Source organism: Canis lupus, chromosome 6 (genome assembly GCF_003254725.2).
Source record: "Canis lupus dingo isolate Sandy chromosome 6, ASM325472v2, whole genome shotgun sequence".
Taxonomy (NCBI): domain Eukaryota; kingdom Metazoa; phylum Chordata; class Mammalia; order Carnivora; family Canidae; genus Canis; species Canis lupus.
This window is the reverse complement of record NC_064248.1, coordinates 36,906,142-36,932,204: the sequence shown is the minus strand read 5'-3', so window position 1 is coordinate 36,932,204 and position 26,063 is coordinate 36,906,142. Positions and strand designations below refer to the sequence as shown.

At 58.5% G+C, this 26,063-nt stretch overlaps 2 protein-coding genes across 5 annotated transcripts in view; one reads left to right on the top strand and one right to left on the bottom strand.

Moving 5' to 3' along the window:
- CORO7 (coronin 7) overlaps positions 1–26,063 on the bottom strand; it is a 58,553-nt gene that overhangs the window by 11,328 nt on the left and 21,162 nt on the right. For 3 of the 4 annotated variants that reach the window (XM_025416684.3, XM_025416683.3, XM_025416686.3), the window contains exons 7-9: positions 23,095–23,145; positions 17,787–17,873; positions 17,243–17,325 (exon numbers count right to left, since the gene is read on the bottom strand). In XM_025416684.3, the coding sequence (XP_025272469.1) occupies positions 17,243–17,325; positions 17,787–17,873; positions 23,095–23,145 (221 nt within the window). The remainder of the gene's footprint in view (positions 1–17,242; positions 17,326–17,786; positions 17,874–23,094; positions 23,146–26,063) is intronic. The other variant, XM_025416685.3, reaches the window with a different exon arrangement.
- Positions 1,735–12,783, top strand: VASN (vasorin). The gene is made up of 2 exons (XM_025416687.3): positions 1,735–1,854; positions 10,131–12,783. Exon 2 carries the CDS (start codon positions 10,141–10,143, stop codon positions 12,157–12,159), a length of 2,019 nt encoding a protein of 672 aa, XP_025272472.1. The 5' UTR covers positions 1,735–1,854; positions 10,131–10,140; the 3' UTR covers positions 12,160–12,783.

The window sequence follows — 26,063 nt, the reverse complement described above, 5'->3', positions numbered from 1 at the left end:
AAGCAGGCTCCATGCAGGGAGCCTGACGTGGGACTCGATCCCAGGTCTTCAGGAGCACAACCAGGGCTGAAGGCAGGCGCTAAACCACTGAGCCACCCAGGGATCCCCAAGAACCAGGTTTTAAGGGCAGGTGGTGGGGTGCCTTGATCCCCTATGAGAAGAGAATGGGAAACTAGGGAGGGAGGTCCCCTAGACACTACCCTTGCATCTCTGGGTGAGTAGGAACATGGCATGTGTGAGTCCTAGCTCAGACCTGGAGTGAGGGAGAGACCCTTTAGTCAGGTGGGGTCTATCAGCAAGAACTGGACACAGAGGCAAGAAGTTTTGGGGCCTGTCAGGAAGTCCTATTCTTTGGGGAAAGTCAGGTGGGGTTGCTCAGAGCACCACCCCCCGGGGGCATCTGTGGACCTTCCTGAGAGCTTTAGGGGACACAGGGCCATCTGACCAAAACCACACAGTACTGACCATAAACTGAAATGTTTCAGGAATGTGAGTGAGTAAAGTAGCCTGTTGGGAGACACCTGGGAGTGGTGGGGACTGGGGCAGCCAGTGCCTCCATCAGAGGGGGCAGCTACCACTCAGTCCTTGCCCAGAGTTCCTATTCAAGGCAAGCTGGGAAGTCCCGTTTTAATGTGAAACCACCGGATTTTTCAATGTTGGCAATGGCTTCAAAGTTTTAAAAAGTCCCAGACAGGCCAAATGAAATACACCCGAGAGCCAGCACTGGCCCAAGAGCAAAGGTTCACAAGCCATGCCCCACATCTACATATACCAAGAAAAGCATGTAGTGCAGGCTGGCTGGAGGGGATAGCAGGTATCCCAAGGCCCTCTGAAAGGGGGAGTTGAACAGGTCCCTAAAGGCGCTGACCCATCACTCTGACCACAAACATGGAGGAGGACAGAGCATTTTCCTAGAATATTCCAAGGCAGGGGATTTTTCTGGACTAGTCTACCCCCTGGCACTGCCTCCCAACCCTCCTCCCCCCAGGGCCACCTTCAGCAACACCCAGGCCCCACCCACTGATGGTGAGGCCCAGCCTCCCACCCCATCCCACCCTCTCCAGCACTCAGGTCATTTCCCCTTCCTGTGTCTCAATCTTTTCACCTAAAATGTGGAGAGGGTGGTCCAGGAATACTCACCTCCCTGAAGGCCCTCATTGCTAAAAGGACCCCAGAACTCAGATTTAGCATTAGAAATTGTATTTAGGAGGCTCTCGGAGGACTCTGTGTGGCCTGCCCAAAAGTTTTTGAAATTGGGATTAGCTACCAACAATAACACATTGAGAGATTTCACCTAAAAAAAACCCAGATTTCCAGTTTCTCTTGAAAAACCTCAAACTCTGGCAGACTGGGGCAGGTCACAGGGGCTGAGCCCTACACTGACTGACCCCCAGTTTCCCTACCCACCCATCCCCACCTCTCCAGGTGTCCGTAACCCAAGGGGTCCGCCTGCCTGGTGTGTCATAGGTATGTGGGCTTGGGACTCTTGGCGTCGATATTCTCTTTCTTTTACAAAAAACAGGGACCCGCCCAGGGTCACACGGCAAACCGCTGGCAGAGCAGCCGGGCGCGCGGCCCCCCGCCTACCCCCCGCGGGCCCGAGGCGGAGCAGCGAGCCTCCCGCACCGGCGACAGGACCCTTGTGCCGAGCGAGGAGGCGGGTCTCCGGAGGCCCCGCCCCCGCCCGAGGCCCCGCCCCCGGCCCTTAAAGCGCGACCCGCCTCCCGCGGGCAGACTCCGCAGCCCAAGCCCGGGGCGGGGAGACGCGGACCCGGCCGCCTCGGGACCCCGGAACCCAGGACTCCTCCGGGCCGCCGGCCCGCCCCGCCCGGCTCCCGCCGCCGCCGCCGCCCGGTGAGTGTCTGCCGGGCCGGGGCGCCGCGGGGCGGGCTGTGCGGCCGCCGATCCCGCGCGCGGACCCCCCCGCCGCGCGCACACGCACCCCCGGCACGGACACGCGACCCCCAGCCCCGCGCGGTCACCCGGGCCCACGGGGCCCCGGGGCGGGGGGGCCCCCTGCACCTCTGCCCGCGCTCGACCCGCTCCCGCCCCCTCCTCCTGCGGTCCCGGGCAGCCCCACGGCCGCGCGCGTGTAAGACTCACCGGCCAGTAGCCGGCAGGGCTGCGAGCAGACAAAATAAACACCCCCTCCCTCGCTTCCTCCTCCCACGGCTGGGCCCTCCAGCACGACCAGTTTTATGAATCAAACCCCTTTGAGGGGACAGCCAAGCCATAGTCTTGGGTTACTTTTACCTCCTGGAGTGGGACAGTCTGGCTCTGGGCCTGGAGCCCTCAGTGCCCCTGTCCAGATCTGTGCAGACTGGCCGCCTGCGAGTATTCAGGGCCCTTGTCGTTTAGCACAGAGCCGGGGGGCCAACAGCATGCAGCCTTGGGGAGGAGTAGGGGTGGCTAGGAGGTATTTGATGCTCTGTGGGGGGGCAGGGGACAGACCTTGGCTGGCTGGGGCCCTTCATTTTCCAGATATTAGGGTGCCCCATCTCGGCCTGTGCCAGGGACAGGGCTTTGCTTGGGCTATGAACCCAATGGCCTGGAGCCAGCTTAGTCCTTTGTGTCCCTGGGCTGGCAGCTCTGGGGCCTGAGGGCTGCTGAGGTCCCCTGTGGTCACTGGCAGGCCAGGCGCTCGGTGCCAACCATTCTGCTTTGCCCCCATTCGTTAAAGATTACCACACCAGGGTCACTGACTGCCTCTCCTGCTGGGGCCCAGGGGTGGAGTCTACAAGGTAGGAAGGAGGAAAAGGCCCTGAGGGTCCCAGCGTCCCCCTGCTTGCCTTTTGTACCTAGGACAGGTGAGGTTCTGGAAGAGGCACCAGGACCCAGAGCCCTCCTCTCCAGGCTAAGAGCTCATGGGGCTGGGAAGCTGTACTAAATCTATTTCTTTCCTGCTAGGCTGCACTTTGGGTGTTGGGGACATAGAAGAGTAACTGGGTGGGCGCCCTCTAAGTGAGGTCCATTTGAGCGGGCCCAGAGGGCGGTGAAGTCCAGTATGGGCCCAGCTGTTGGCAAGGCCCAGCAGGGATAAGGCAGGCGTGTAGGGGGATGGGAGAGCAGTCCCCTGAGTTGGCTGTCTTCTCCCAGGGGAATCAGCCCCCGGAGCTTCTGTAAACAGAGTGTCAGAGGCAGGAAGAGGGCTCTGGTAATGAGCAGCCCAGCTGGATTCCCTCCAGACCATTATCTGGCCCAGGGAGGGAGGATGAGCACACACGTGCCAGACTAGGGGCCTGGGCACTGCCTGTCCCCACCTCCCCCAGCTGCAGACTCAAACAGCTACCCGGGGACCTGTGGGTCCAGAGAGTCAGATGCAGCTGGTGGGGGACTGGTGTCCCAGGCCGTTTGCTGGGATGGCACCACTTTCTCCAGACTCTGGAAAGTGGGGCGCTGAACACGAGAAGCCCCTCAGACACTGCCCAGACCTGTGCTCTCCCAAGGAAGCCTCTTAGGGCAGGCAGGGAGAGGCCCTAGGCAGGAGATGGGTCCACTATTTCAGGCTCCCATTCCTGACATCCCTACTACTGCCCTGGGGAAGCTGGAACAAGTCCCAAATAAAGATGGTTGAGTCCTCACGGGGTCTTACAAGTGGACCCCACCCCTGAGCTGTGCAGCTCCTGGGAAAAGGAAAGTAGGGTCTCAGCTGGTCCCAGGAGGCAGCTCCCACCTCAGAAAGCCAGCCAGCACCCCCTTGGTCACCAGAAAGAAGGCTGGGTGAGCCTGTCCCACAGAAGCATCCCTAATCATCTACAGGCCCTGGACTCTTGGGAAGGGCAGCAGTACCCCCTAGCTCAGTTAGTGACCCCTCCTGGAGCCCCCCTCAGTTCCCTTTAGAGTCCCTCCCTGAGCCAGGGAGCCCAAGGCTCTGTGCTGCCAAGAAAACCAGCTCCCCTCACTGCTGTGGAATTTGCAAGAGTTCTTGGAGAAGGGGGAGGGAGGGTGTGTGTGTGTGTGTGTGTGTGTGTGTGTGTGTGTCAGAGCACAGCCCAGTGGGCGTGTGTCTGGCGTGGGCATGTGTCTACGCGCGCGTGACTGGAACAGGGTTATGTTTGGGGGCGGGCAGGGGTGCTGCAGGAGTCTGAGTGCACCGCAGGCGGACAGGGGCTCAGCCTTCTTCCTTTTATCGGTTTCCACATTCCAGAGTCAGCCGGATTGCTTTCCCTCTGCTGGCTGGGCCGCCTGGCTGGCCAGGCCCTCAGGCCTCCCCCACTTTTCCTCATTCCAGCCGCCCGGGTATGAGGAGGCTGAAGCAAGATCCCTTGAGCCACCTTGGTTTTTGGGGGTAGAGGCCGGTGAAGGGCCAGTTCCCCAGGTTGGGGATGGTCCCCCCAGCCAGTCTCCTCCGGGGGGAATGCAATAAGGCTCTGACATTCCTCTGCGGCTGCCTGAGAGATTTAATTAAAGAGGGAGAAGAGGGAGGGCTTGCACTGAGAAGGGGCTGGGGCTCAGGCGGTCATTGGGGCCCCTACTGGCCCTGGGCCTGGATGGGCAGCAGTAAGAATTGAAAGACCCAGATGGGGGAGCTGGGTCGTGGCTCCCCAATCAGCTCACAGACCCCAGGGCGACCCAGGGGAACCAAGAACCCCGGACGTGGCAAGACTGAGAAGGGCAAAGACACCTCTGGAGCCACTTCCTGTTCCGTCCCTGCCTAGGACTCAGACAGCCTTGGCCCAACTGGCTTGGGCTGGTGGCCTCCCTTGGTGACTAAGGTCCTCCTCTGGCAAATCTAGGGTTAATTGCAGGTTAGGGCCTTACTTGATGGATGCCTGGCCCTGGGTGGGGACAGGCCAGCCAGGAGGCCCGGCATCTGAGCCCAGCCCCTGTGGCATCATACTTGCACACGTGCAGATGGTGGCATCTGGTGGCATTTCTAGCTGGGCTGCAGCCACCAAATAGCTCCCAGGGCAGCAGGTGTCCTCTCCCAATAGAGTGGCACCTCTCCAGACTGAGATGATATATCTTGCAGCCCTGAGGGGCCACTTGAGCAGAATGGCTTTAGTCACTGGTCTCCTGGCCCTGGGCTGACAGGTCTGGTGGCTGCCAAGTCACCCATGGTGCCACAGAAGGCACCCATTTGGGGCCAGGAGGAGTGGGGGCAGTGGAGAGGAGTGGCCCAGCATTGCCAGCCAGCCACACCTGCTGGGGATCCAGATCCCTCCCGGGACCAGGAGACAAGGCTGATATCCAGACTGTGCCCCCCTCTGGCCCAGGGTCTGAGCCCTGTTGGGGAGACTCACCCCAAGAGCTTCTCCAAAATACCACTCTGTCTGGGCCTTACCCCAGAAATTCTTACTTAATTGGCAAGGAGGCAGGAGGGCACCGGGAACTTTCTAAAGCTTCCCAGGTGATTCTGATGTGCAGCAGGAGTTGAGAAACCCCTGGGGTTACAGGTGGGAGACAGACCCAGAAAAGGAAGGGAACTGGATGAGGTCATAAAGTGGTGTCTTGGGCCTCATCTGTAATAAGGCAGAGAAGCCAAGACCAGTAGGGACTCCTGGCTTCATCACGGGGTAAGACTGCAGCCCCCACCCTCACCTTGGCCCCTTCCCCCGAGGGCATAAGACAGAGACCCTGACCCACCCCCCCACTCTGCTGTGCCCCGGGGACGGGGAGATGAGCAGACCCAGGCTAGGCTCCGAGCCTCCTCAGACACGTCAGCGAAACTGGAGCCAGCCATCCTGGCCGCCGGCATGGTCCCGCCTGCCTGGGGGGTTGGCAGACTCCTGGGCTGGGCTGCTGCCAGGCCTGGCCGAGGTGCTTAGCCCCGGGGGAGGGCGGGGGAGGGGGACACTGGGAGCCGGAGGCCCAGAGCCTCACGGTCAGACCCCGCAGCACCTGACCCCTGCACCCACTCAGCGGTGTCTGGCTCAGAACAGGGCTGTGCTGGCCTTGTCTGTCTGTCTGTCTAACCCTATCCCCCACCAGCCAGGCTGTGGCTTTCCCCAGGAGCTGGGAGATACGCAGCCACAGGTCAGATGCTGTCACCTGAACTCCTGGGTTCTGGCCACTCGCTACTACCTGACTAAACCAGAGCCTGCATGTGAGTGGGTGCCTCCAGATGTCCCCCTGAGAGCTGAGGAGCATGTCCTTCCTTGTAGAGCCCTGCCCCCTCTGCTCCCAGGTCAGACGGCAGGGGGGCTGGCCAGAGGAGAGCTCACTCCCCCACCCTCTTCCAGAACTAAATATGCCCCTCTCCCCAGGCTGCTCTCTCCAGCTCCCACTCTCCCACACTGAAGGATGGAGGATGGAGGGCAACCCCTACACGGAGGGCTCACTCTGCCCAGGGGGCCTCTGTCTGTGCTGCAAGTGGCATGGAGCCCCGCCCACACCATGGCATCCTGACCCCATATGCGTAGAAGGCAGGGCTCAGGTTTTATGGGTAACGCCTTCAGTAGCTAATGTTTACTGACCACTTAGCATGCACTCCAAGTACAAACTAAACAACCCTGACAATCAGGCTCAGGATTGTCAACAGGATCCCCCCTGTTCCCCCCCAGGCCCTTCACAGACGGGAACTGAGGTGAAGGAACATGGCCAGACTGTCATGCAGCCAGGCTGGGATGGCAGGCAGTGGGACCTTAAAGCCCCATCCTAGCAAGTGTCCCCTGGAGGGCAGCAGGGCCACCAGCAAGAGCCTGGGCCTCTGTGTCCTGCCTCTTCCCACCACATCATGGTGGAGCCAGGCCAAAGTGAGGCTGCAGAGTCCAGATGGAAGAGCAAGGACCTGGGTCCTTTGCCCTCTTGCTCCCACCATCCCCCATGCCGGGCTGCCTCCAGAAGTCTCTCCACACCCTTTGCACAGAGAAAGGTCCCTGCCTTGGGTCAGCAGATCAGATATCAAAGCCCAGGCCCCTCGTCCTTCAAGGCTGCTGGAATTGCGATGGCCAGGGCAGCCATGACCTCCCATGAGACACCCCACCCCCAATGCGGGTGGATGCGTGCTCCTGCACACACGCACGCATGCACACACACATGCGCACATACACCAGAATGAGCCCAGACTGGCGGGATTGCTCCCAGAACTTGGTAAAAGAACTTCCCCAGTTAAAAACAAACAGAACAAAGAACTAGAACCCTAGGTGTTCAGAACAACTCCAAGGACGGAGGCAGGGCTGGTGAGAAACTGAGGCCCAGAGCTGAAAGGGGACTGGGGAAGCTACTGAGGGACCAAACTTGGGCTCTGTCTTCTGTTGCCCTGCTGCCCACCACCTCCACGGCCAGCCTTCACCTGCTAGGTCCCTTCTGGGGGCTCTGTGATCATTTGGTGCCACGAGGGCCCCTGGCAGGGCCCCTGGCAAAGCCCCCAGAGCTGCTGGCACCCAGCACCCATCTTCCAAAGCCCCACTGCCAACTCCTTGCTGGGTGGGTGCAGCAGGCACAGGTGCTTACCCCTGCACCCTGGCGGGTGGGAAGCAGGTTAGCTGCTGCCTGCTGCGGTCTCCCCAGCCCAGAATGCCAGTTCTGACCCAGCCCCTGCTCCCCACCAACTCAGCCAGATTGCCACTCTGTGGTTAGATGGACCCACAGCTCCCCCATGATGACTTTGTGGATTCAAGGGCCAGCAGATTATGGAACGAAGCTGATGCCCCTACCTGATGCACAGTGGGGGAATACCCTCCAGCACACACGAGAGGCCCCCAAGAGCCAAACCAGGCTGTTCAGTGTTTAAGCACTCCCAGTCCTAGAAGGTGTCAACTCTGAAACGCCAAAGTAGTGAAGAAAGCAAGGCTCTGAGAGAAAGCTGCTGTCTATAGCCCAGGCTGCCTGACTGGAGTATGAGCTCTTAACCATGACCTTATACATAGCCCAGGGGGAGCCGAAGCCGCAGGGGTGGCCACGTGTAGGGTCCCCTCCCACCCTGGAGCCTGGCTGCTCCCTTCGTGACCCTGCCTGCCCCGCTGGGAGGGCTGATTCAGGGGGAGGCGGCTCACCCCACACGTGGACGTAGGGGGTGGGGGGCGCTCACAGCCCACATCTGGAGGCCAGGCCACACCCGCTGCCTTCTGAGTCACTGAGGGTGGAGTGGGTCCACTTGGGGGAGGAGGCCGGGTGTGGTGCACGCAGCCCCCTTGGGATGGTGCCGGCAGGGCCAGGGGTGCACAAGGCCTTCCAGGTTCTGCTCCTAGCTTCATCTGAGGTTCAGTACAAGGCCCTGCCCCACCATTCACTCAGCAAAGATGAGCTAAGCATGCTCTGGGACACACGAGAGCAGCCAGGGCCTCCCCCCAGAGAGGGGACGGTATAGCCAGAAGGCTAGAGAGCAGGGGGAAGGGGCACCAGCGAGGGGTTAGGGAAGGCCTCCCTGGCTGGCCTCTGAAAGGCCAGTGTTAGCTAGCGAGGGGCAGAGGCTGACAGTCCCACTTCTCTGGCAGAGGGGACCCTGCAGGCGGGTGGGGCCTAGGCAGGTGCGACCTGGGTCACAGGCCTTTACCTAGAGCCGGTCTCCCCAGGGACTTGTCTAGTCTGGCCTGGGACCACCTGGCCCCCCTCTGGCTCACTCTGCAGGAGCCTGTGTTCCTGGGGGGAGGAGCCCGGCGGATGGCACTGGGGCAGAACACAGGCTCAGTTGAGGGGGCCCTGTTACCTGCCGTGGCCTGATGGCTGGCAGGGTGGGGGAAGGGGAGGCTGAGCCCCAGCACAAAAGGCCCTTGTGTGAGCAGAAGGTGCCTGGAGAGGAGGGGTGCCGGCCTCCTGGGGACGCTAGGGGCCCAAAGGGTGGTGGCCCCTGGGCTCCCCTAGAAGCCTGAGTGAAGGGGGGCCCACACTGTGGCCCCCTTCTATCTTGAGCAGTTCCAGCTACAGGCTGGAGCCCAGAGCAGCTGAGGGAGCCACCCCCACATCAGCAGGCAGGACCATCACAGGCTGCAGGCCCAGCTGCACCTGGACGTGGTTAAGGACCTAGGCTCCAGCTCAGATTTCCTGGCAGTGGGACGGCAGCAAGTCACTACACCACCTAGAGCTCCCCTGATCCCCCCTCTCCTGCTTCTGTCATCTAGGAGCAATGAGAATAGTTTCCACCTGCCCTGGCTGCTGGGAGGCGGGGGGGGGGGGGGGGGGCACCACATGACCACATGAGGGGGCTATAAATGCTCGGTGTGCCAGCACGGAGGAAGAGCTGCCGCTCCTTATTCCCAGTGGTCAGGCCAGAGTGGACCCGAAGAAATGACAGATGAATCAGTCTGCAGGACGTTTCCAGGCCTGGCAATGCTTCAGGGACCACCCCGCAACCAGTGTCCCTTGACCTGTCCCCTGGGTGAGCCCAGAGAGGCCAGAACTCCCACCTCTAGATCTGTCATTCACACCTCAGAGATGGGGGATCTGAAGACCAGGGCTCCCTGCCTCCCTGTCCTCACCCACATGGGGACACCTGCCAATGGCTCAGGCCCTCCTCTACCCCCCTCAGGAACATTCCCCCTGGCCACATCCTGTAGGGCCCTCAGCTCCCGTACTGGGCAGGTCTGACTTCACAAGTGGAAAAACACCGATCCCATAGTTTCCATGTGAAGTCTTCCCGCTGTGGTCTCCTCCTCACTTGGAGGACACAGAGCGTGGCGGCAGGGGCCAGCGGCACGGGGCAGTCAGCTTCTCTGCTTACGCGCTGGCTGCCAGCCCCTTCTCTCTCAGATGCTGCAGGGAGGGGCTGCTCTAGGACCCGTGGTGCTCCCTCCTTGCCTGTCTACCTCAGCAGAGATTTGGGGGGGTGGGGATGGGACATGAAGGGAAGGCACAGAGCCTGATGCGTTCTGACGTGTTCTCTCTGAGCCTCAGAGGTGAGAGGGCTGGGGTTTAGGAGACAGGAGCTTTTGTGGTCACTGAGCGTTTGGGGCCGGCCTCTCTGCATGCATCAGCCCACTGAACCCTGGTGACAGCGCAGGAAGTAGCAACTGATAGCATAACGAAGTCACATGACTGCTCCAAGTCACTCAGTGAGGGAGCTGGTGGGGCTGGGCAGGAATGGGGCCAGGGCACTGGGGACCTGACTCATAACTACTGTGCGCTGTTGGATTTGGGGGTAGGGAGTGAAGGGGGCTGGGAATTCCCTTCTTGGTCCTTCCTGGCGTGGCTGTCCCCTGGGCCCCTGACTCATGGTCTCCTGTCTCTCTCTCTCTCTCCTATGCTCCCAGGAACCAGAAGATGTGCTCCAGAATCCCCCTGTCCCTGGTGCTGCTGCTGCTGGCCCTAGAGCCCGGGGTACAGGGCTGCCCATCTGGCTGCCAGTGCAACCAGCCACAGACGGTCTTCTGCACTGCCCGTCAGGGTACCACGGTGCCCCGTGACGTGCCACCCGACACGGCAGGCCTGTACATCTTCGAGAACGGCATCACCACACTGGACGTGGGCAGCTTTGCCAGCCTGCTGGGGCTGCAGCTCCTGGACCTGTCGCAGAACCAGATCGCCAGCCTGCCCGGCGGGGTCTTCCAGCCACTCGCCAACCTCAGCAACCTGGACCTGACTGCCAACAGGCTTCGCGAGATCACCAACGAGACCTTCCGTGGCCTGCGGCGCCTGGAGCGCCTCTACCTGGGCAAGAACCGCATCCGCCACATCCAGCCCGGAGCCTTTGACACGCTCGACTGCCTCCTGGAGCTCAAGCTGCAGGACAATGAACTGCGGGCCCTGCCCCCGCTGCACCTGCCACGCCTGCTGCTGCTTGACCTCAGCCACAACAGCCTGCCGGCCCTGGAGCCTGGCACCCTGGACACTGCCAACGTGGAGGCGCTGCGGCTGGCCGGCCTGGGGCTGCGGCGGCTGGACGAAGGGCTCTTCAGCCGCTTACGCAACCTCCACGACCTGGACGTGTCTGACAACCAGCTGGAGCGCGTGCCGCCTGCCATCCAGGGCCTGCGGGGCCTGACGCGCCTGCGGCTGGCTGGCAACACCCGCATTGCCCAGCTGCGGCCCGAGGGCCTGGCCGGCCTGGTGGCCCTGCAGGAGCTGGACCTGAGCAACCTGAGCCTTCAGGCCCTCCCGCATGAGCTCTCGGGCCTCTTCCCCCGCCTGCGGCTCCTGGCAGCCGCCCGCAACCCCTTCAACTGTGTGTGTCCCCTAAGCTGGTTTGGGCCTTGGGTACGGGAGAGCCGCGTGGCGCTGGCCAGCCCGGAGGAGACACGCTGCCACTTCCCACCCAAGAACGCTGGCCGCCTGCTCCTCGACCTCGAGTATGCTGACTTCGGCTGCCCGGCCACCACCACCACGGCCACGGTACCCACCACGAAGCCCGCGGTACGGGGACCCACGTTCTCACCTTCCAGTCCAGCTCCCACCTGGCTCGCCCCCACAGAGCCGGCCACTGAGGCCCCCAGCCTGCCCCCTGCCGCCCCGCCCACTGTGGGGCCTCCCCCCCGGCCCCAGGACTGCCCGGCGTCCATTTGCCTCAACGGGGGCACCTGTCACCTGGGGGTGCAGGGCCACCTGGAGTGCCTGTGCCCTGAGTTCTTCGTGGGCCTCTACTGCGAGAGCCGGGTGAGGCAGGGGCCCCAACCCAGCCCGGCCCCGGGCACCCTGGAACCGCCCCCACCCCTGCCCCTGGGCATCGAGCCGGCGAGCCCCACCTCCCTGCGTGTGGGGCTGCAGCGCTACCTGCAGGGCGGCACCGTGCAGCTCAGAAGCCTCCGCCTCACTTACCGCAACCTGTCAGGGCCCGACAAGCGGCCGGTGACGCTGCGCCTGCCCGCTTCACTTGCTGAGTACACGGTCACCCAGCTGCGGCCCAATGCCACCTATTCCATCTGTGTCAGGCCTCTCGGGGTCGGGCGGGTGCCCGAGGGCGAAGAGGCCTGTGGGGAGGCCCGCACACCACCAGCCATCCGCTCCAACCACGCCCCGGTCACACAGGCGCGAGAGGGCAACCTGCCGCTGCTCATTGCACCTGCCCTGGCTGCCGTGCTCCTGGCCGCACTGGCTGCTGTGGGGGCGGCCTACTGCGTGCGGCGGGGGCGGGCGGCAGCGGCCATAGCTCATGGCAAAGGACAGGTGGGGCCCGGGACTGGGCCCCTGGAGCTGGAAGGAGTGAAGGCCCCCTTGGAGCCAGGCCCCAAGGCGACTGAGGGTGGTGGGGAGGTTGCACCCAGCGGGCCTGAGTGTGAGGTGCCACTCATGGGCTACCCAGGGCCGGGTCCCCAAGGGCCCCTCCCCACCAAGCCCTACATCTAAGCCGGGGAGCAACACGCTGCTAGGCTGGGCTCTCAGCCAGGCTGGCGACCCACCAGCGCCCTCCTGCTGCCAGACCAAGGAAGTTCTCAGATCCCTACAAAGAGGACACATCAGGGTGGGGGCTGTGTGACCACAGGAAGACCCCACCCCTCCATTTCCTCATCTATGAGATCCTAGGACCCAGGTGGCCACCTCTAAGGTGCCCCGAGCCTGAGTGCCTACGAGGATGGCGTCTGCCCTGTCCTCTGCCAAGTACAGCCCCTGGGGAAAGGTGGGGCGGGCCCTGCTGTGTGCTGGTAACACAGGCCCAGGGCTCCCAGGCCCCCATCCCAAGGAGACTCTGAGGGCCAGTGAAGGAAGCCCCCAGAAAGATGGCAGAGGGAGAGTGGGACTGGGGATGGGGCATGTAGGTCAGCCCCGGCCCCAAGGAGCAAAGGAACAAAAGAAACTGGAAAGACAGACGCTTTAGGAACATGTTTTGCTTTGGTTTTTAAAAATATATTTATAAGAGATTCTTTCCCATTTATTCTGGGAAAATGTTTTTCAAACTCAGAGACAAGGACTTTGGTTTTTGTAAAACAAACAATGATATGAAGGCCTTTTGTAAGAAAAATAAAAGAAAAATGTGTGTGTTTCTCTGGTGTGGCCCAGGGTACCTAGGCTGGGTGGAGAGGTGGGGGTGCAGGATGGGCATAAAAAGATAGGTCTCTTTGTGGGGACTAGGAACCCCCTCCCCGATGGGCACCAGGTCCTGGTCAGCAATCCTTGGGCTTTGGAGGGCTGCTGCTAAAGACCATGCCAGGAAGGGTGGCCCTTCCAGGTACCCTGCCCTGGGCACTGTCTGCCCAGCCTCACCCTACTCAGGCCCAGTGGTCTGCCAGCAAGAACGGTAGTGTTCCTGTGAAGCTGGGGAAGGTTCAGGCAGATAAAGGCCAAGGGGGTACCCAGGGTACCCTCCTTTACCTTCCTCTGTGGAGGGGGTCCCTAGAGCTGTGTTCTGCAGCCCCCACAGTTGGTCCTGGGCCAGGCAGAGCAAACAGCCCAGTCCTCCCCACAGTCCCGATGCCCTTCTGCATGGGCTCAGGTTGGGAAACCTTGCTCCTGGCCACCTGCTCCAGCTGCACAGAGAGGTCTTGGTGGAGGAGCAACACAGATCCTGAATGACAGGAACCGTCTGGTGAATGGGGAGGATGGGCCACACTGGGGCTGTTAGGGGCAGGTGCCCCAGGGACAGGACCAAAGGTCTGAGCCTGGTTTGTGAAGGCCTGATGGCTCTGTGATACCCTTTTACTCTCTGCACTTGGGATGTGCCCAGGCTTTCCAGAAACCCCGGAAGTGGGAGTGTTTTCCAGGAAGGCCACAGGCTGTGTGGGGGCAGGGCCAGGGATGCAGAGTGGAGCTCTGGCCTGGACTGGGTACTGGGAGCTGGGGAACAAGGATGGATTCACAGCACCTTCTCCCATGACCCTGAGACGGGAGGCAAAGTGGGCCCTGGGGCTGCAGAGAGGTGCTGCAAGCACTGAGCCAGCCTCCCCAAGGCTCTATGCCCGTGTCCCTTCTACGGGTCATAGCCCCTGGGCCCCCTCCCAGCCTCACCCTGGATGGAAGCAGGCAGCCCAGCCAGGCCTGGGGAGCAGGCCCTGTGGCTCAGGGCGTTGATGTCAGCGCCGAGTCAGGCCCAGCCACGCGAGGCTCTGGATTCAATTAGTGGCTGCTGAGGGTTCTGGCATGGGAAGGGAGGAGGTGGGCGGTGGGTCGTGGCGGGCAGAGGATGGTGGCAGCGAGCCTGGGTGGGGCCCCTTCTTCCTGAGCCAGCGGCGGCCCAGGTGGATTTCCTGTGAGCCTGGGTCCCATTAGGGGAGCGGCTATGGTGAGGCCTGCCCTCCCCCTCGGCAGCCCTGTCAAAGGAGCCATTGTGGGCCTGTGGGCTGCTGCTGAACACAGCGTGGCTGCTGAATAAATGTTTTCACTGCAAAGCCAAACCTGGTTTCGTGGGATGGCAGGGGGTGGGGTGGGGAGGCAGGACCCAAAGACAGGGGGCTAAACACTCACTCCAGCCCTCCCAGAAAAGGTATTCGGGATATCCCATCAGATACCCCGGAGGAACAGGGGCGGTGAAGGGAGGCCCAGGGGCAGAGTGGGAGACCAGGCCAAGATGCAACCCTTACCCAGGGCAATCTCAATGGTTCCAGGGCAGGGTCCAGGGATGGATGTGGGGAGATGCCAGTCTGATTGTTGGGACCTTGCTGCCACAGGCCCTGTGCCATCCACACAGGCTATACATGTTCCCGTTAGTGCCCAGCCAACACTCTACAGAAGACAAGCACTGACTAGGAGAGGTGAGCCAGCAGCTAGCTCAAGGCAGGCAGGGACAGGATGTCAACACATGCTCCATGGCCCAGCACAGGGTTGCTAGCCATGTGGGCCTCCAGGAGACAGTGGGGCCTCTGTGAGGAACAGAAGCTCCCTGGTGTGAAGCAGTGAAGATCAAACCCCAGCCTCTATCTCCCATGGACTGGCTGCTGGGGTGACCTCCACAGACAATCAACTTCTCTGGCCTCAGCTGCCAGAGGAGATATGTCCCCAGCTGCCCGTGGCCTCTACGACAGGTACAGCTGATCATTTACCCACCCAGAAGCATCGCGCCGAGAGAGTGTTTGTGCACCTCCTTGTCTAGAACGTGAGCTGGTCCTTCAGTGCCAGACCCTACCACTTACCCTCCCACCTCCACCTTGTACAGAGTATAGCACCTGGCACACCTGCTGGACCTGCTGCCTGAGCCTGGGTTTACAGATAGGCCCCTGATGCCCTGTTCCTCCAACCACAGCATGTCTCCTCTTAGTGAGGAGCACCCCACAAATGATGAGGATGAGAAGGTGGGAGGACCCAGGTGGAAGCTGTGACAGAAGCCTTTGGGAGGGTGGGGCCCTAGGTTCTCTATGGAGATGACAGGGAGAGAGGCCTGTGCCTGACCCCTGGCCCCCTCTAGCTTTAAAAGAACACTCACTGTTTTGCTCAAATTGAGATGGAAAATCCATAAAATAGTGGAGAAACTGAGGGAACACAGTGGAAACCCACAGCTGTCCCCACATTCAACACCCTCTACACTTCTCATCTCTGGTCCACTCAGCCGGACTGACACCCCAGGGAGCCTCAGGGGACAGGGGATCCACCGCCATTCCCCAGGTCCACCAGATTTACAGAGGGCTGGAGAGTCCCCACTCCTCTGCCAAGGGTGTGGCCTGGCAGGGCAGGGGCCAGGACTGGAGGATGGAGGGGCGGGACACTGGTCTGGCCACCCATCTGGGAGTGATTTGAGAAATTCCAGGCCCTGCTAGCCCTGCGAAGCTATTCTTAACTGCTGTAATTACAGGGTCAGCCTTGGCCAGTGGCACCGTGGGGTCTGGGCATCGTTAACTCCTCCAGGGGCCAAGCTGGGGATGGGCGGGGGCTGCTCTGTGGTGGGGGGGAGACCCATCAGGGGTCAGGGGTGGAGCCTGGAAGACAGGAAGTAGTGGGTGGAAGAGCAATGGATGGCTAGCCTTGGGTCCCCTTTCCAGGCTGGGCCAGCTGCCTCCTGCTAGAGAGCCCTGTAGGGAAAGAGTTGTCTGGCCTGGGGAGGTACCAATGCAGCATCAGGCCTAGGAGCTCTTACTCTTTCAGCAAATGGGGTCCCAGGGAGTGCCCCCCTCCTAATCCCCAGGGCCCAGAGTAAGCAGACGCGCTGGATTTCATTCAGCTTTGCCATCCTCATCTGCAAAATGGGCCTCCCCAGCTCCCTAGCCTCTCTCTAGGTTGTAAGAGGGGATGGGAGCAGAGGTTCACTGACACTGTTACCCCTTCTCTGGGAGCTCTCAGCTGAGGCATGCTCTGGCAAGAGTTCTTATGGCAGTCAGACTTCCCCACCCCCAAGCATGGTCTATGCTACTCCCTGAGCTTGGACAGGTCACTGTGACTGAAGTCACACTTCTGTGACAAGAAGTCATACTTCTGTGACTCACTTTTCCCAGTCATGAAATGGAAAAGGAAGGGGCTTGATGGATAGCCAAGGATCAAGACCCTCTCCTAGCTCTGACCTTCACAGATCCCTGCCTGGGGATCATGTGGAGGTCCGAGTAAGCTGCTCCAAGACTCATCGCTGAGCAGGGCTGAGGCTTCTGAAAGGGTAACAGGCCCCCACCTCCTCATACCCCAGCCAGGCTGGTCCCCCAATCACCTGCACCTGTTTGCTCAGCTGTGATATGGGAATCATTGCTGAGAGCCTCTGGTGCCTAAGCCACAGTAAGCCCAGGGCCCCTTCATAGAGCCGGCTTGGTGAGTCCCCACAGCACAACCACAAACCCTCCCATATGGATGGAAAGATGAGGTGTACCTATAGTCCCCAGCTGATGGGGCACAACCACCCCCACCCCATCCCAAACCACCAGAGACAGGAGTGTGGCTGGGTCTGAGGAGGTTTCATAGAGCCTGTGAGGCCAAGGCCTGCCTCCGAGCCTGCCAGCCTGTCTGTCCCCACATCACCCCACCCTGTGTCACCCATGCCCATCCTGTTATCTACCAAAGCTTCGGTCTCTTTGACCCCCAGCACCACCAAAATGGTCACAGCAAAATCAAGTACATTCCCACGTTTCCTGCCAATGCCTCTGCTAGGTCAGTCCCTCCCCCAAATGCCAAAACACACCAAGGTGAGAGCCCTTAGGCTGAAAACCTGCATGACCAAGGGCCCACTGTTGTTAGGGACCGTGTGGGATGGGGTCAGTGGGCTCATCCACTCATGTAGAGCTGCCTCACCACCCTTGCTGGTAAAGCTCCATGGAGGTTCCTGTAGGGCCAGGACCAGATTTCTTTTGCAAAGCCTCAGAGACCAGCTCGAGCACCCCTGACCACTTTGGTGATCAGCCTCTCCCTGACAAGCTCTGAGCCAGGTGAGGCTCTTCTACGTGGACTGGGCCCTTCACTCCACAGGTGGCCCTGCCACAGCACATCAGAGGCCCTCACCAAGAGTGTCCATTATAGACTCAAAACATCATCTAGGCCCTTGACCCTCTCCACCAACCCATCCCAACATGCCAGCTGCTCCTACCCAGGTGAGGTGTCCAGGGTGAGGGAGGCAAGGGCGCTGGAGAAGTGCCGGGTGTCCCAGACCTTCACTTCATGCTCACGCATCTGCAGGGAGGGAGCAAAAAGGGGCTCAGAGGGGGCCATCCCTCAGCCCCCTGGACTCCCTGGAAACCCAGTGCCTGAGGACACAGCCTGGTTCAAGGGCACTTGCCGCAAAGCAGAGCTGGGAGCGGGAGAGGTGAGTCATGCTAGGGAGGGAGAATTTGGGTTTTCTTGTCCTGTCCCTTTAAGAACCCCTAGGTGACAAGGGACAAGGGGCGGTTCCCTCCATGGACTCTGGTTGGGGGGGTGGCGGTGGCTACCACAGTTCCCAGGGTCAGGGTTAGCTCTTGCAAATGGAATCTGCCAGTTTTCAGCAGCTGGAGGTCCCCTGGGGCTCCGAGACCCAGCTGAACACAGGGCCGTATATGGACAGGCCGAGAGCTGGCTGGCCTTCCCCACCTCCCAGTGGGCCTCATCCCTACCCTCTTGGTATGGGTGCCCTACCCATCTGGGAAGAGCCCTACCTGGTTGAATCCAGTGGACACAAGGTGCTCCTGGATTCCCGTCCACGCCAGCCGGCCATCCTTGCCATTCTTGTGGGCCTCTGTGCTCTACAGGAGACAAAAGATGGCACTGAGCCACTGGGTCCTCCTGGGGTGGGCCACCTGCCTGAGAGCCCCCCAGAGGGCAGGAGGGGCCAGGATAGGGACCTCCAGAGGCTAGCTGGGGACAGAAGAGGCCTCCTACCGTACAGGATGGACCCCAGCCTCACCTTGGCTGAGGACAGCTCTGCACCCAGAGGGCTGACCTGGTCATCAAGCTTGGGCTGTCTCCCTCCTCCAAAAGGGACTGTCCGGCTGCCCTGCTACAGCATTGGGGCTCAGGGCAGCAGCACATGCTTGTCCTTGCCGGTATCCTAGAGGAGACGCTCAGCAGCCAGCAGCTATCTCCAGCCTCTGGGGAATCCCCATGCTCTCTGAGACCCTCATTTTTCTCACTTCCAGGTGGGGCTCACGTTTCCAGGGCTTTCCAAGGACCAACTGACACTACATGTGAGAGGGACCAGTCTACTGCAGATCAACGGATTACCAGCATCACGGCTGCTTCCTGACTGCCAGGGCCTGGGGAGAGGGCCTGGTGCCAAGCTCTAGGGAACAGTCCCCAGAGAGGGCAGGCAGATAAGTGTCCCTCCTCGCCTTCCTGCAGTGCTGGAGCTTGGCCAGCAGGAAGGCTTCCTGGGCCCAGGGAGTAGAGGCAAGTTCATACCACAGGCGCCTTGTCCCCAGGGCCCAGGCAGGGGGGAGTAGAGGGGGCCAGAGGAAATGCAAACAGCTCCCTCCCAGTCACCTCGGCCCCTGGAGCCTGAGACCAAAGACCCTGTTACCAAAAATAGCTCACCCCAAACTGTGGCCAGCTTCCTCCAAGCTTCCCACGATCTCCTTGGGAATGAATGAGGGAGGTAGCCTGGGAGGAGCTGGCCCAGCGCCCCCTCCTCAGCCTGCAGAGGAGGACCCCAGCGTGGGAGACCCTGGAACGACCCATGTTGTTCAAGGGGCTTTTCTCACTGCTCCCTTCCTCACTCAGCAGCCGGCACAGGAAGTAAGGGCTGGAGCCTGAGAACCAGCGCCCCACACCCCTCTCCACACACGAGGGGCTGTGGGGCCAGGTCCAGGTCAGCCTTGCCCTGACACCCCGGGGTCAGTGGAAGTGTCACATGCGCCCTCCCTCACACTGGTGTGCAAATATCCCATGTCTGCAGCAAACCAGATGGCTGGCAGAGCATGGGGCATCACTCATTCATTCAGCAGACATGTGAAGCTTCCCCAGGCCAAGCACCCTGCTAGGAGCTGGCGGTGCGGCCAGAGGGTTCTCAGATGGTTCTCCAGGGGATGTTAACGGAGTTCGGTGAAGCAGGGCTGCTCATTCATTTGCTCTTTCATAATATGAATGTTTGAGCCGCATATTCCACTAGGCACTGGGGACATGGTGGAAACAGAAAGGGTCCCCCAACTCACTGAATGTACAAGTTAGGAGACAGAGCTGAACCAAACAGAAATAACTATGTCACTACACGTTATTTTAAGTGCAAGGAAGGAGCAAAGTGGAGGTTAAAGGCACAATCTCTGGAGTGTGGGTGACACCTGTCCTCCCATGAACTGCCTCATCTCAGCACGAATACCTACACCTATACCTATACCACCGACCCTGTTCCCTCACTGGCAGAAAGAATACTGTAATGGGTCCTACTTCGCAGGACTCTTGCGGGAAGTGTTAACACCAGTGAGTGCTCAATACCCAATATGCATTTTCTTAAAAAGCATGACAATGGAGTACAATAAAAGTATAATAGAAGGAAATAGATATTCGGTAACACTTGAGACTTGAGCTAAGGTAGGAAGGATCAGCAGGTGCGAGCCTGTGCAGAGTAGGGGCCTGGGAGAGCAGAGGCTGGCGCAGAGGCAGGGGGCAGGGGGTGAGGGAGAGGAGACGTCCTGAGCCTGCAGGGTGCATGCGCTGTGATGGAGGGCATAGGCGGGGGACAGGATTGGCCTGTCTCCCATTTTCCTTCTTCTCTTCTTTTTTTTAAAAGATTTTATTTATTTATGAGAGAGAGAGAGAGGCAGAGACACAGGCAGAGGGAGAAGCAGGCTCCATGCAGGGAGCCTGACATGGGACTCGATCCCGGGACTCCAGGATCAAGCCCTGGGCCGAAGGCAGATGCTCAGCCACTGGGCCCCCCAGGTGCCCCCCATCTTCCTATTTCATAGAGAAACCAGAGGCTCAGGCAGAAGCAGCCACCGGCCTCAAGTCACCCAGCAAGACAGCTGTCGGCTCCCTGAGCCTCCTCCCTGTGGGCTGGGTGACTGTTCTGTCTGTGTGAGAGGGGCCTGGGAGATGAGGAGACAGAGCAGTGGGCAGAAGGCAGCAGAGTCGGGACCAAGAGGGGTCCCAGGTCCCAGCTGCAACCCCAGAACCGTCCCTGCATGAGCTCACACCAGGGGACCCAGGCTGTCCACAGGGTGGTGATGGGCAGGGCACTGGTCTCTCAGGACACCGAAGGCACCAAGGTCGCTGGGATGAGGTAGGAGCTTACGCCAGGCCTGCATGCCCACTGTGGGCTTAGGCGTCCAGGGGCCACTGGAAGCCCCCCCCGGGGGGGGCACCGACCCCACCCCTGCCTCTGTCCCCGATCCCTAGACTGATCTTCATTTTCAAAACTGGCAAATTCTTCTTCCCTGACCTTACCGGCACTTAGGGAGGAGGAGTCCCCTCTCCAGATCCCCAAATTCTCATTCGCCAGAGCAGAGGGGAGGTTCAGCTGGAACTCGGGCAGCCGGCCACCCTGAAGTCCCACACTGTCACAGGAGGCTCAAGGGGAAACCACTGGTGGTAATCCCCAGCCTGCAGGCCAGGCCTTGGGCTTTCCCTCTCATAGGGGTGGCCTCTGTCCCAATAGGCAGTAGGGCACTCTGTTCATGGACAAGGCCCTCGGCTCCCTCAGGTCTCCCCCCACACCTGGCCCCAAGGAGAGAACAGGAGGGGCTGGCTGCCCAGCTCAGGGGCACCAGCAGCAGGCACATACCCAGCATTCCAGCTGTGGTCCTGCCAAATCCCCCCCTGTTGCCACGGCAACGCTTCCTGTACAGGGTAGGGTGGCTGGAGGCGCAGCCCTGGGCTCCTGGGCTCCTTCCTCAGGTGAGGGGACCTTCTCTGGTGTAAGACCCCCACCACCCACTGGTCCCCTCGGCCAGGCTCAGTCCTGGGCTCCCAATGCCAGCCCCCCAGGCCTGCTTGACACACACCCAGTACACAGGTCTCCCAGCCCACACCAGAGCTCAGAGGGCTCCTTCCAGGCCCCTCCTGCCCAGGAGGACGGAGGACCGGTGCTAAAGCCTCACCACTCCCTGGATGCCCCGCAGCAGCAGGCTGCTACTTCCCTGGTGCACCCATGGCTTCAGGCATTGGCTAACCCCACCCAGATGGCAAAGGGGCTTCGGAGTCAAATACACAGAGCCTGCCTGGGCCACTCTGCTGTGACCCTAGGACAGAATGACCAAAGGGCCAACTTTACAGGACAATCATGAGGATGGAAAAAGACTGTGTGTGCCAAGGGCTCAGGACATAATAAATGGTCATAAATGCAATCTAGAAACAAAGTAGGAGATGTGACTCAAGCTCAGGTCGAGCAGGGTCCAAGAAAGACAGCAGAAGGAGGATTCCCCAGGGCCCCCCTGCCCTCCACCCAGGTTCCAAGCTCTAGTGACAGCCCCTGGGACAGGGAGTGCATGCAGCCCCTCCGGCCCCCCTCCAACAACGCCCCCCTCTAGTGGGGAAGGAGGATCTCAAAAGAAGGCAGTCCCAGAAGGCCTCTCCCCCGAGCTGGCCCCTCAGCTCACACCAACCCTGGCCGCCAGCAGTGGTTTTCCTAATAGAAGCCAGGTGTGGGCCAGATGCCCTGGGCGGAAGTGGGGGGCAGGGCCACGAGGAGGGCAGCATTCCAGCCCCTGCTGCCCCCGCACCAGTGCACCAGCGCAGAGCACAGGCACCATCCCAGCAGCTGGGAGGGGGTAGGAACCACCCACGCTCTTCCCAGGTCTCCTTGGCCCAGAAGGCCCATTCAGGGGGGCTCCCTCCAGAACCAAATCCTCCCTCCCTTCTAGGAACTTGGAACAGTTTGGACGGCAGCCACTCTGTCTCCACCTCGGCACCATCACGATCCCCCCCACCCCCTGCTTGCCGAAGAAGGAGGAGGCAAGGAAGGAAGAAAATGTTCACGCCAGGGGAGCCGGCCCCACACAGTGCCCAGTGGAGGCAAGAATGGGGGTACCATGCACAGTGCCCTGGGACCCAGAGGAAGCTGGAGGTAGATGGCCTCAGCCTCCCTCCTTCAACCTGGGACCTCCTTTCCGGGCAGAGCCTTGGAGGTCAATCATAGAAAGCTCCAGGGAGGCTCACTGCTCATACCCACCTTGCTACCACTGCCAGCCACAGAGCCAACTGGGACCAAAAGCCAACCTCCTGGGGAAGTATGGCCACTGTGGAATGGGGGGTGGGCTAAAACCTCCTATCTGGCTTGGTTCACCTGTCAGTACAGGACCTCCTTTGGGTCTTCAGCCAGTCAGAAACAGAAGTGACTGGTCTATCTTGGGCAAAAAACTGCTGTGGCCTCCATGAAGGGGATCCTGTGTGTGCGTGTACACATGTGCATGCTACAAGTATGTGGGGAAGCCCCCCCATACCCACACAGCTACTGCTGATCACATTTAGGCTGGTGAATTACCCCTGACCCCAGGTAGGGAACAAGCCCTAGAGATGGAGACAGGATATCTGTGATGGGCCTGGGTTTCACTGGAGAGCTCTTTCCCTGAACTGGCAGCAGGACTCTGATCTTTACCTTCCTCAGGAAATAAGCCTCCTCACCTTCTAGGAAAGGTACAGGGTTGGTGGTTCTGTCCTTCTGGCTCCTTTGAGGCTGGCCTCTGCCAACTGTGCCAGAAAGGGTAGAGGGATGAGGGTTTCAAAGAAGGAGCAGAAGGTGGAATCTTGAATTAGCTTCCAAAAGCCACAGGATGCCTCCACTGAAAGTCTGTGGACAGCCTGTCTGCACTCCACCCTGTGATCAAAGACAGGTCCTCCCAGGGCTCAAAACATGTTTCCCAGAAAGAGCTTCTGACAGCAGAAGCCCACTCCCAGGTGACCCTACACACCTACTCGGTCTTGGCCAGGGACATAGGGTGTAGCAGAATCTCTGCCAAGAGGTGGAACCTGCCCTCACCTGCACCTGCTGGAGCCATTAGGGCCTCAATTCGGGCCCCTGCCCACACAACTCACCTGGGAGGCCCCTGGCTTGGTTCTGGGGTCAAAGATCCGTAGCTGCTTGTCCTAAAAAGAAGAGAGGAGTAAACAGAGTGCACTTAGGACAGGCAGGATCCTTAGGGGTCAGCTTGTCTCCTCCACCCGTAGGCTCTGATGGCCCCGCCTCCTAGTACACAGGGCTGGCATCACACACCAGGGAACCCCTCCCCAGCCTGGTTCCTTCTCACAGCAGGGGGCAGGCCCCCTTTCCTGCCCCAGTCACCCGCAACAGAGAACTTGGTGACAGGTGTTCACATTTCCTAAACACCTACTATGTGCCAGGCCTGCTACACACATGATCTCTCCCCATCTCTCCAACCACCTTATGAAGTAGTGGCTATCACCATGAGCCCTTCACAGATAGAGAAACTGAGGCTCAGAACCAATCTCTAGGCTGCCAGCTGGTAAATGCCTGGCCCTGTGTTCAGCCCAGCCCAGAGGAGCACAAAAGATGATGTCATTTCTACACATAAAGAACTTGGTGTCTAACCAGGACAGCAAGCTTACACATCCTAACCATCACTCAGCATACGTTACTGACTCAGATCACCTAAGGGTGTAGATGGGAATAGATCAAAAGATAGATAGATAACGTCAAAATAAAATGCCCATAGGTGGAGATGGGAATAGATCAAAAGAAAGATAACGTCAAAATAAAATGCCCATACCTTGAATAAGGACTTTATTCTTGTGGAATAATCAATGTGTGTGCACAAATGTACACGCATAAAGAACTGGGGAGAGGTGCATCTGGGTGGCTCAGTGGTTGAGTTTCTGCCTTTGGCTCAGGTCGTGATCCCAAGGTCTGGGGATCGAGTCACACATCTAGTTCTCTGTGGAGAGCCTGCTTCTCCCTCTGCCTGTGTCTCTCCCTTTTTCCCTGTGTCTCTCATGAATGAATAAATAAAATATAAAAAAATAAAATCCTGCTTCTCCGTCTGCCTGTGTCTCTCCCTTTCTCCCTCTCTCATGAATGAATAAAAAAAAATTAAAAAAAAATCCCACTTCTCTCTCTGTGTCTCTGCCTCTCTGTGTGTGTGTTTCTTGTGAATAAATAAATAAAATCTAAAAAAAAAAAAAAAAAGAACTGGGGAGAGAGGGGCAGAATTTGCATTGGTTGACTACTTACAGTCTTGGCCATGATGAATTGTTAAGCGTTACAAGGAAGGTGCAGAGTAACATGGATGGTGTGATTTTGCTGTGGTAAAAATAAACAAAGATCCCTATTTGACCACATTTCTGTAGCTTCTGCAAATCTGCTGAGCAAGGAGAAAGGTCTTGAACAGCATGGGCTGTGCATTAATGCTGAGTACTGGGGAGGGTGAAGGTAGGGGGTGATTAGCTTTTCCTTTTTTCATCTTAATACAGTTCCACTTTGTTCCAATCAGCATGGATTCATATTTCCATATTTTGAAAAACAATGAAAAATAAATAAAAATCAAAAAACCCCACTGAACCAGCAATGAACAACTGGAATTTGAAATGAAAAACACAATACCATTTACATCAGCACCAAAAAACCTGAAACTCTTAGCTATAAATCTAACAAAATACAGGGATCCCTGGGTGGCGCAGCAGTTTGGCGCCTGCCTTTGGCCTAGGGCGCGATCCTGGAGACCCAGGATCGATTCCTACGTCAGGCTCCCGGTGCATGGAGCCTGCTTCTCTCTGCCTGTGTCTCTGCCTCTCTTTCTCTCTCTGTGACTATCATAAATAAATAAAAATTAAAAAATATATATTTTTAAAAAACCTAACAAAATACATACAAGATCTACGGGAAGGATACTATAAAACTCTGATGAAAAGAATCAAATGATCAAATAAATAAGACATACTCCATGTTCATGGATAGGAATACTCAATACTGTCAAGATGTCAGTTCTTCCCAAGCTGATCTACAGATTCAACAAAACCCCAATGAAAATTCCAGCAAGTTATATCATGGTTATCAACAAACTGATTCTTAAGTTTATATGAACAGGCAAGAGCTTCCTAAGGGTCAACACAATACTGAAGGGGAAGACCAGTCAGAGGACAGACAGTGCCCAACTCTATTCTAAAGCTACAATAAGCAAGACACTGTGTTATTGGCATAAGGACAGACAAATAGATGGAAGAGAACAGAAACAGAATCCCATAAATACAGTCAACTGATCCTGACAAAGGAATAAAGGCAAGATAGTCTTTTCAACAAGTGGTACTGGAATACATGTACATCCACATGCAAAAAGATGAATCTACACACAGACTTTGCATCTTTTTTTTTTTTAAAGATTTATTTATTTATTTATTCATGAAAGACACAGAGAGAGAGAGGCAGAGACACAGGCAGAGGGAGAAGCAGGCTCCATGCCGGGAGCCTGATGTGGGCCTCGATCCCGGGACTCCAGGATCACGCCCTGGGCTGAAGGCAGGCGCTAAACCGCTGAGCCACCTAGGGATCCCCTTTTTTTTTTTTTTTAAGATTTTATTTATTCATTCATGAGAGACACAGAGAGGCAGAGACGGAGGGAGAAGCAGGCTCCTCACAGGGAGCCTGATGTAAGACTTGATCCCAGGACTCCAGGATCACGCCCTGAGTCAAAGGCAGATGCTCAACCATTGAGCCACCCAGGCCTTTACACCTTTTACAAAAATCGATTAAAAGGGATCACAGACAGAAAAAAAAAAAAAAAAAAAAAAAAGGGATCACAGACCTAAACATAAAATACAAATCTACAAAAGCTCTAGGAGGTAATACAGGAGAAAATCTCAGTTACCCTGAATTTGGCAATGACTATTCATTTATTTATTTTTAATTCACTTTCTCTTTAAGATTTAATGAAATTTATTTATTTGAGAGAGAGAAAGAAAGGGCACACGTAAGGTGAGGGAGAAGCAGAGGGAAAAGGAGGTAGAAAGAATCTCAAGTAGACTCCCCACTGAGAAAGGAGCCCAACATGGGG